This window comes from Colius striatus, chromosome 26 (assembly GCF_028858725.1).
Source record: "Colius striatus isolate bColStr4 chromosome 26, bColStr4.1.hap1, whole genome shotgun sequence".
NCBI lineage: Eukaryota > Metazoa > Chordata > Aves > Coliiformes > Coliidae > Colius > Colius striatus.
The window spans coordinates 1099064-1109458 of NC_084784.1; the positions used below are offsets into that span (position 1 = coordinate 1099064).

The 10395-nt window shown below is 51.0% G+C and overlaps 1 protein-coding gene and 1 long non-coding RNA gene across 3 annotated transcripts in view; both read left to right on the forward strand.

The window, feature by feature from the left end:
• LOC133627971 (nuclear envelope integral membrane protein 1-like) overlaps window positions 1-10165 on the forward strand; it is a 67112-nt gene extending 56947 nt beyond the window's left edge. The window contains exon 3 of the mRNA XM_062015625.1: window positions 8995-10165. Coding sequence (XP_061871609.1) covers window positions 8995-9271 — 277 coding nt within the window. The 3' untranslated portion in view covers window positions 9272-10165. The remainder of the gene's footprint in view (window positions 1-8994) is intronic.
• LOC133627977 (uncharacterized) lies at window positions 732-8894 on the forward strand. Of its 2 annotated transcripts, none has more exons than XR_009820465.1 (4): window positions 732-847; window positions 5342-5578; window positions 6274-6538; window positions 7565-8894. It is a non-coding gene; the product is annotated as an uncharacterized LOC133627977 (long non-coding RNA). The 2 variants fall into 2 exon arrangements; XR_009820463.1 differs by having other exon boundaries at window positions 6299-6538.
• Window positions 10166-10395: the final 230 nt, after the last annotated feature.

Consider the following 10395-nt stretch of genomic DNA (forward strand, 5'->3'; position numbering starts at 1 on the left):
CTTTCTGCCTTGTTCCTTTTCTCCTGCCTTTCTGCCTTGTTCCTTTTCTGCTGCCTTTCTGCCTTGTTCCTTTTTTGCTGCCCTTCTGCCTTGCTCCCTTTCTATTTCCTTTCTGCCTTGTTCCTTTTCTACTGCCTTTCTATCTTGTTCCTTTTCTGCTCCCTTTCTGCCTCGTTCCTTTTCTACTCCTGTGGAAGGCGTCAGGAAGATCTCGGGGGTGGAGTGACAGGAGGTGCTGGTGGTAGCAGATATAAGCACGTGGTGTAAACTGGGGGTTCAAATAAAGTCTCATCCATGCTGAGTGTGTGGTGATCCTTGTCCCTTCAGCAGGGGTTGAGTAATCCGTGTGGGCGGCCTGGTGGTTTGCCAGTGGCGGCAACATAATGCCTTTCTGCCTTACTCCTTTTCTGCTCCCTTTCTGCCTTGCTCCTTTTCTGCCGCCTTTGTGTTGCTCCTTTTCTGCCGCCTTTCTGCCTTTCTCGGTTCTGCGGCCTGGCGCACACAGGCCGCGCCGCCCTCGCGCCGGGAAACGGCTCGGCTCCGGCGACGAGCGAGCGTTCCAGCGGCAGGGAGGGGTGTGCCCTGTCCGATTGGCCGGCGCAGCCGTCAGTCCCCGGGTCCCGCCCGCCTCTTGCTTCCGATTGGCCGGGCTGTGCCTCGCCGTGCTGTGCGGCACCGCCCACCGCCCGCCTCTGGCTTCTGATTGGCCAGAGTGCCGCTCGGCTCCGCCCTCCGCCCGCTGCGGTCCCCAACGGCATCGGCTCGTGCGAGCTCCGGCGGCTGAAGAGCCGACGCCGGCGGGTCCTGGGGGGCTGCGGAGAGCCCGGCGTCCGCCCCGCGGGAGAGGGTGAGCGGGGACCCAGCGGTAGTGTGGGGAGAGCCCGGGGAGGACTGTGGAGGGGCGGGGTTGCGTCGGGGCCGGGCTGGGCAGCGCCGCTTGGGACTCGGCGCTCGGGGATCAGGGGTGGGAAGCGAAGATTGGCTGTGACGCGCCGAACAATCTCTGGAACGCGGTGAAGGGTTCTAAAGCAGCTCTGCATTCCGCCGCCGGCTGCGAGGGAGATAGTTGTGCCCAGCTCGCACACGCAGTTGTCTAACAAAGGGCTACTTCTCCGGTACAGCTAGGGCTCTGCATAAGCGCCTGTTCCATAGGCGTCACCTATCCCCGCTTCGCGCTGTAATAAGTCCTCTTCCAGTTTACGCTTGCGCAGTGTCTCTGGTACATTTCCATGCCACGGAGCAGGCTGCAAACGAGTCTGTTTTTCACGTTCCAAGTCCTTCTTATCTGCAGCTGTCTGCACACCAGCTTCTTAGTTATCAGCATTCAGGGCCTTCAAGGCCTTTACTAAGGAGCACTTTGAATTCCAGCGAGCTGAGGTTTCTTATCATGGTGTTAGTTTACAGTCAATTGCGTCTTTCTAACTTTCTCAGGCCTTTCCCTTCTGTACGTCTGCTTTTGCCCATCAGTTCCCCGCTGCCCTTTAATATGGGCAAATTCATTTGCCAAATGCATTTGTACCTCTGGAAGGGGAATTGGAAAGCGATTCACTTGTAGCTCACCTTTTAACGCATTTTCATGGGCACTAGACATGGAAGACAAAATTGTTAGTTGTCGTTGCCTTCTCCAATTCCAAATAAGCAGCTCAGCAGAGAAAACAAAGCTAACTGAGACTAGTATGAAAAGGCCTATAATGGGGTGACACATCTTATTTAGGATGCCAGTCACAGTGGGGGACCATCCAAACAGCACATCCCAACAATGCTTGTTTGTGTCTTCTCTTACTCGTTTCGGTACCCTGGTTATTCCCCCGGTGTCATAGTGAACTGTTATTGGGGTCTTTCCTCCTTTTTTTGTTTTTTTTTGTTGGACCTCGTTTAAAATTTTGATCAAATCCTGATGTTTCTTTAGTTGTGTCACCAGCGTAAGAGTCATTGCAATAGGTACAGGTGATAATTTGGGAAGCATTGGATAATTTGATTTTATCAGTTGGTCAGATACGACCGGTGCCAAACAAGAAAAGTCACACCCAACAATCTGAACAGGGTTACAAATCCAGAAATGAGAATGATTCTTACTCTCCATGATTATCTTATCTACTACTAGAGATGTGCAAGCAGTCCTTAAACACACCCAACCTTGGCCAATATATACAATTACAGTCTTCTGGTCAGCATGCGGATGGATCTCCAAGTGACAGGTGCTTTGCTCGGTGTCGAGGCAGATGTCTTGGGCATCGAGTGTGCTATTTTCACAGACGAGTCCTTGTTGCTTTCGAGTAATGCAAGTCTCCAAATTTACAGCTTGCCACTTGGCGTGCGCTATCGGTGCCCACGTTAGTCAACACAAATGCCGTGCCCGTGTCAGTGATGGGGTCATAGGTAACATTTAGCAGAGTCCCCCAAGATTGAAGCTCCTTCTCTATGTCTGTGGCACTGTTCCAAACCACCTTCCGGATTTCAGTGGGGAAACTGCCTTCACCACCCTCTCGTATAATTAGGGCGGCTACCGACTGCATCCATAATTGCGCCTGTATGCAACTGAGGGCCAAAGAGACATTGTCCGTACCGTTGTCTGGACCGTACCGAATTGCTTTTCCACTTTTTCCCCACATTGGTAACCCTTTTGATAAAAGCCACTTGTTAGTTCCTAATGCTGACAGAGAATATTGCAAAGCTGTTTGTAACCTTATCAGATCACTGTTTGCAGTGGCCAATCTGTTCATTAGTATTTCTGAATCAACTCCCTTTAGGACCTCCAATCCTGTCCCCAATACACCAGTCTCTCTGTGTTTGGCCCCTAAAGGGCCCTTGTTTCTGCAGCCAAGTTGTCCAGCCCTCAAATGATGTTTTCAGGAAGGGAGAGCATGCTGGCTGAATGTCAGAAACATTGATGCTCATTAGCATTTCAACACGTTTAAGGGACCACTCTGGGTTAAACAACATTTGTTATTGACCTATATTCTTGATCGTGTATGGCCCAATCTCAAAGGTCTTTAGCTCTAACCTCAGGTCAATTTTGACTTTATCGTGCAGTACCCGACCTTCCAATCCTTGCCATCGGCAGGTGACCAGGGCTGGTTCAGTTCGCTTAAAATTAAACCAGCACTGGGGTCTCTCTAGGCACGCTTCTCCAAGTTCATTTGAAGATGTCATCATCCTTATACGAATCATAGTTTCCCCCAAAATCACCGTCTCATCATCCTGGTGATACGCTTGGCATCCCACTATTATCTCATTCCCCATTTTTGCCCATAACCGGGTCATCTCGTCCCCATTACCTCTGTGCCACTGACTTTCCTGGTATACCTCATTCCCGTGAGAAACCACCGTAGCCAGCCTTGTTCTTGGATCCACCTTTCCCTTCATCACAGTATGGCTCTTCTGAGCATGATTCCAAGGCCAGTCCTTAGGCTCTCTGTTGCAAGCGAGGGAGAAGATACTAAAACATATTAACAGCTCAAACTCTTCATTAATAATTTTAAAGGTCTGCTCTTAAGATTGTGAGGACTTTTGCCGGGGTCGGAGTCTTAAGGGTCCAGTCTCTGTTACCTCCCAACACTGCTTGTGAGCTTTCTTTACTCTGGTATGGTGTATCCATGATGTCTGTTGCTGTATCTTAACAGCTGTGTGTGTCGTCAACAGAACCTGGAATGGTCCTTCCCATTTCAGCTCCAGGGCTGAGTCTGGCAGAGATTTGACATCTACATAATCACCTGGTTCTATGTTATGTACAGGCCATGAGCACGGGTCCCCAAAACCAGTTTTTCTACTTTTCTGAGTTGTTTTTGTAAGCTTATTCCATAGTCAGTTAACACCTCGGCACCAACTTGTGTTGATGTTCCTGCTTGGACTGAATAGGGTCTTCCGTACAGTATTTCAAAGGGACTTAATCCCTCCTCAGCCCTTGGTTTGGTTCTTACTTGCAGCAAGGCTAGAGGTAGTGACTGAGGCCAGGCTGGTCCAGCTTCTTGGCCCAGTTTTACAGTCTGTAATTTAGGAAGGTGCTTCATCTTCTCCACCTGGCCACTTGCTTGGGGTCTGTAGGGAGTGTGCGACTGCCAGTCTATCCCCAGAACCCCACTAATTTGTTGGGTCATTTTGGCCACAAAATGAGGGCCTCTGTCTGAGGATATTACTGCTGGGACCCCAAATCTTGGTATTACTTCATGTAGTAAAGCCTTAGTTACCTCTCTAGCCTTGTTTGTTCGGCAAGGGAATGCTTCTGGCCATCCTGAAAAGGTATCAGTTAGTACAAGTAGATATCGGAAACCCCCTTTTCTTGGAAGTTGTGAAAAGTCAATTTGCCACCACTGTCCAGGGAAATTACCCTTCCCTATCTGCCCTAGCTCCATTTTCCAGCTTCCCTGTGGGTTATTCTGTAAATAAATCTCACATTGTTGTGTTACTTGTTTGATGGTTGTGTACAAGTTACAGGCAACAATGTGTTTGCTCAGATACTTACACGGGGCTTCGACTCCCCAGTGAGACTTTCTGTGTTCAGCCATGATTATAGCCCAAAGTCATGTGCTAGGCATCACTACTTTCCCTTGTGGTGTTGTTTTCCTCTGTTTTTCCCCCTAAATCCTGAATCAATTTCTGGTCCTTTTTCAGACAGTTAGGAAGTTGGTTGCTTGGGATTTTTCCACCTGGAATCACAGACTGTATCTCTGCTGTGCCTTTTTCAGCTGCTCTCTTTGCTTCCCGGTCTGCCATGGAATCGCCTGCCTCTTGTGCAGTTGTTCCCTTGTGGTGAGCTTTGCAGTGCATAATCGCTACTTGCTTTGGTAACTGTACAGCTTCTAAGAGTTTGAGAATTTCCTCTGCATGTTTTATGTGCTTCCCTTGGGTGGATAAGAGTCCTCTTTCTCTCCAGATCGCTCCATGGGCGTCAACCACTCCAAAGGCATATTTGGAATCTTCCTGTCTTTAGCAAGCTCTAATGCTCGAGTTAAAGCTATTATTTCAGCCTTTTGTGCAGAGATGCCTGAGGCGAGGGCCCCAGACTCTATTACCTTGTCTGTAGTGGTCACTGCGTACCCTGCTTTGCCCTGTCCACTTTTGATGAAGCTGTATACCGTGTGTCCTCAGCATCCTCCAGCAGTTGTTCCTTCAGCTCTGGTCAGCTGGAGTAGACTGCTTCAATGGTTTCCAGGCAATCGTGAGTCAGTGGTTCCCCTGTAAGTCCACTAAGGAAAGATGCTGGGTTGACAATGTTAGTTACTGTTATCTGGACAATTGGGTCTTCAAGGCCCTTACTAACGAGCAGTTCGAGCTCCAGTGAGCTGAGCTTTCTTATCATGGTGTTAGTCTACAGTGAATCGTGTCTTTCTAACTTTCTCAGGCCTTTCCTTCCTGTATGTCTGCTTTTGCCCATCAGCCGGGCTTTTGTCCGCCCTTGTCTGGGGGCGAGCGGTGGCAGAGCTAGTCCCCGGCAGCACAGAGCACGGAGGAGGGAAAGGCGCTGCGGGACGCGGCATGAGCGGCGGCAGCTTCCTGAGCCTCGGCGCTTCTCTGCAGGAGCCCCCTGTGCCCGGCTCCGAGGGACGGGCGGCCCCTGAGCTCAGCGACGGTGCAGCAGGTACTGGCAACGCCCCCGCGTCCTCTTGCTTCTGTCTCGTTGTGTTTCTCTCACATGGCTTTTCTTCACCTGCTGCCCTACACGCTCCCTCCTTTTTGTTCTCTGCCTCTCAGTCACTCTTGTCCTCTCCCTACCCTGAGTGTTTCTTCTTCAGCCTTTCTTTATTCTTTTCCCTCTTAATCTACTTGCTCCCTGTCGCTTTGGAAGTGTGTTTTCTCTCCCTCTCTCTCTCTCTCAGGCTGCCATGCTACCCTGCTGGGTTCTGTGCTGCAGCGACTCTCCTCGGCAGCTGGCTTTCTGAAGGCTCTCTGCTCAGCTGCGTTGTTGTAGTTGGCTCTCCCTGTTTCTTTGGCTTTATTTTGCGAAACTCCCTCCCTCTTAAAATGTTCTTTCTTACCCCTCATTGTACTGTCTTTGCTGGGTGTGTTGGTGGCTGTGTCTTGGCCTGCCTTAGGAGCCTTGCTTCTTTGACTGTCTTCCCCGGCCCCGTTGGCTGCCTTGTCGTTATCCCTGCCCGTGTTCTGAAAAGGTGCCGTCTTTGCATCCTCCTTGTCTCGGTGCCTCTGTTCTCCAGCCTCTCTTTCCAAGCCCCCTGTGCCCTTTGCTTCTGCTGCTGCACTTTCCTCGAGGCCCCCTGGGCATCCAGTTTCCTTCCTGCATTCCCGCTGAACTCGCCGTCTCTCTCTTTGTTTGAGCGGGGTCCATCTTTCCCGTTTCCAGCCTGGATATTGAAGAGAGCCCAGGGCGTTCAGGAGCTGCTGCTTTCCTCCTCTGCCATGCAGCCAGCCCGCTGGAGTGCTGCCTCCTGCACCAAGAGCCCTTCTCCGGGATGAGACCCGTGTGGCAGCTGCCGGGGAAGCGGCCGTCTGGCTGAGCAGCTGCCGTCGTCCTGTGCCCCAGGAGAAGCGGCCGCAGTGACTGTCTGCTGGGAGAGCCCTGAAGAACCCTGGGCAGCCAATGGTAGGTCCCACTCCCCCCTCCCTGGGATGGGGATCCTCTTTCATCTCAAGGTTTCTCTCACAGGCTCTACTTTATTTTTGCATTTCTCGTATTCCTCTGCTTTTCAGTTTTTCTCCTTTTCTGCTTTTCTCCTTTACTTCAACTTTTCTCCCCTTCTCCTGCCTTTCTGCCTTGTTTCTTTTCTGCTGCCTTTCTGCCTTGCTCATTTTGTAATACCTTTCCGCCTTGTTGCTTTCCTCCTGCCTTTCTGCCTTGCTCCCTTTCTGCTGCCTTTCTGCCTTGCTCCTTTTCTACTACCTTTCTGGAGTCTAAAATGTTTTCAGAGAGAGTCAAAGCAATGAGTACACTGAGAGAAAGAATATTTGAAAGGTATCAAAGAAAGAAAATGTAAAGCAAATGTAAAAAGAAGGTTTTAAAAACGAGGAGGGTGAGGAAATGGATAAAAAACCCCACACAAATACAAAAGAGGGACAGCAAGTTCAAAGTTCAGAGCTCACCCCTGCCCTGCTCAAGTGTGGGTGCTAAATGCCAGGTGTGACCAGGGGTATATGAGCCACAGCTGCTCTACTAGGAGCTCATTCTTCTCCTGGGTGTGTGCTCTGAAGTGGGGTTTGGAGGCTTCTGAGTTGCATGTGCAGAATATTCCAAGCTGCAGTGAGGGCTGAGGTAAGAGCGTGGGTACTGAGCAATGCGGTGAGACATGGTTGGGCAGAGATTCTGATGTGCTTGCATAGGGAAGATTCAAGGCAGATGTTTCTTTCCTTCCAGGAGATTCTCACATGTGAGACTGTTAAAGTAGAGAATCACACAATGGAAGGAAGGGACTTTTAGAGATTATCTAGTCCAAACCCCTTGCAGAAGCAGGTTCACTTAGATCAGGTTGCAAAGGAACATGTGCAGGCCGGTCATGAAGACCTCCAAGGAAGGTCAAATCCAAAGTTTGGTATAAGAATCCCACTCCTGGAGAGTGGCAAGGGCCTGCAGATCTGTTAACGTGGGGAACAGGCTGTGCTTGTGTCGTTACAGATCAAGGTCCCCGGTGGATTCGGGCAAAATAGATCAAGCCACATCAAGCCAAAGGACTTAATGACTGTAAGAGCAATGGAAAAAACAGTCTTGAGGAAAGAACCAATTGATCCACCCTCAATCCATCACCCTGTTAAAATGTAAACCCTCTCAACTGTGGCACCACATATGCTGCTGTAAATTCCTCCAGCTACCTGTATCATATTAAAAGAACTGAAGAACTTAACAAGACGGACAATGGAAACTTGAAAGCCAAACTGGTGTATTTTCTACAGATGAAGAGATATTTCCTGCTCACAGATCAGCATGCGAAAGAAGTGGAAGAAAAGTCCAAAACTACATTCAGAAAACAAACCTCAGTGGAAGCACAGAGAACTCATCCCTTCTCACCAGTGTGCGTCGCTCCTAGCAACACACATCAGATTATGTTCATTTTGAGTTTATGGATTTCTGTGTTGTATTGTTCAGTCAGGTAGCTGTTCTTGACCTTTTGTCGTAAACTCTATTTTCTTCATGTACCTTTAATTTTGAAATGTGTTGCTGAAGGCTGGCTGGTCCAAAAAGAAAAAGGGGGGAATTGAAAGCACAAATGTGGCTTGGACCAGCCAGCCTGAATAAAGATGGTAGGGACAAGTTAATGCAGCTGGCAAGCTACTTCCACTTATCAGAAACAGATGCTGCAAGGTACTCAGTTGGGCCCTGGGTGATCACAGGGGCAGAAGCAGCATAGAAGGAAGTAGCTAGCAAAGGAAGGGTGGCTTTGAGTCAGCCCTGTTGGTTGTACTATTTTGCCCGTGTACGGCTCTGCACGTGCATTACCTAGATTCTCTACATCTTTGAATGAATATAGCTTGCACTGCTCCAACAGTGGCAGATTGCGCTGTTGGTATTGATCCTCAGCAGGGAGGGGAACCAGTAGAGATTAAAGCTTCAGGCTATTCTGCTCTCTCCCCTCCTCCAAGGTCCAACATCCACTGCCTTATTTGGTTGTTTGCTCGCGGCTCAGAGTCCCCTCTTTGCTTGTGGTTTCATTGGTCTTTTGTACTATTTCTCCTACTCATTGAATTACAGATTGTCTCATGAGGTACCAAAATAAATCTTTATTAAAACTGCAAACAGTCTGTAACAAACTACAGGGATGAAAGAACAGAAAACCAGGGGCTCCTGAACAGTCAGGAAAAAGCATCAAGAGAGGCGTAAAGCCTGGAAGGGAAACAAACATGCAGCGAAAGCCCCAGCAGTGGCGAGGTGAGGTCTGGGCCAGCTGAGCACAGCCGGTCTCCTGCGGGGCTGTGGGTCAGGTCACTCCCCTGATTGCTGTGCTTGGATTTCTCCTAAGTGCTCCTCCTAAGTGCTCCTAAGTATGGCCGTACTCCTTCTCATGGCGAATGACCTCGTAGCGAGTGAGGTGAGAGGCACCACGCAGAAAGGCAGCAAAGCTGGGAGAAAACACAAACCAGCATCATGCCAGCCCCCGGCACACAGGGAGGAGCGTTTCAGGGCTGGGACCAAGCGGTATCTGCCCTTCCCCTCTGGCAAACCCGGCTTCCACACACCCCCCACCTTCTGGGCCCCCCTCTCCCCATCTGCAAAGCCAGAAGGGACAGCACAGCAACCTCAGCCTTTCAGAAGCAGAAGTGCCGAACACCCTTGTGCACAGGGCCAGGAAACGTTACCTCTCTGGAGAGCGGAGGCGTCTCATTATAGTCTGGACATTGACCTCTGGGCTTTGGCAGTACTTTTGAAGCTCCTCGAGTGCCCTGCGTGTCTCCACCTTGCCCTGCTTTCGATATTCCTCCTGGGTCAGCAGGTGACGGGGGCTTGGCTCAGCACAAACGCTCCTCCCTCTCCTGCCAGCAGAAGGGCCCCAGTCAGTGCCCGCCCAGCCGGGGCAGCGGGTCAGAGCTGGCGGCTAGAGGAGCTGAGAATGTCCCTCCGGCCTCTGCTCGTCGCTCCTGAGGGAGACTGCCAGCCCTGAGCAGGAGCAGGGCACTCTCCTGCACTGTCCCAGGGACACAGGAACACAACCTCTCCCCAGACCCCACCAAATGTGCCCCAGGTGTGTGACACAGACTCCATCCAACAGCTCATCCAGGCCTGATAATGGCTGGCAAGCAGGAGTGAGCCTGGGTGCTGACAGTCCTCACCTTTGGGCAGCAGAAGCCCAGTACATGATGTAATTGATGATCTTGATGCACAGTGGAATCAGCACCATAGCCAAGGCAACAGGATGGATCTGGTTGGCTGCATATAGCAGCGGCAGCCCCAGGAGCTGCAGGCCCCAGATGAGATGGATGCTGCGCTTGTTCTTCAGTGGGCCGTACATGTAGCCCATGTGGAAGGTCACCAAGCTCACATACAGCAGATAGCCTGTGGGAGAGCAGAAGCATGGGGCAGGCAGCACCCAGCGGGCTCAGCTGGGCTGACAGGAGCTGCCGAGCTGCACTCTCAGGGCTGCAGGGAATCCTGACGCCTGATGCCACGTCCCTATGGGCCTGCTCCCCCTTCCCAGAGCTCCCCCAGCTCAGCAGAATCTGGGTGGGTAAAGAGTAAAGGTCTTCTCTTTTCATTGCAGTGGGTTTGTGTGGGCAGCTTTTTGTAGCAGGGAGAGGGTGGTGGCTGCTGGAAGTGTCCCCTGTGCAGTTGAGGAGGTGTTTCCATTTAAACATAAGCAAATCCTATTTCCCTGTTGTGCTGAGGGAGCCCCGGCCCAGGCTGCCCAGGGAGGTTGTGGAGGCTCCTTCTCGGGTCACCTTCAAAACTCACTTGGACATGTTCCTGTGGCCCCTGATCGACATGAACCTGCTTTGGCAAGGGGGGCCGGAATAGAT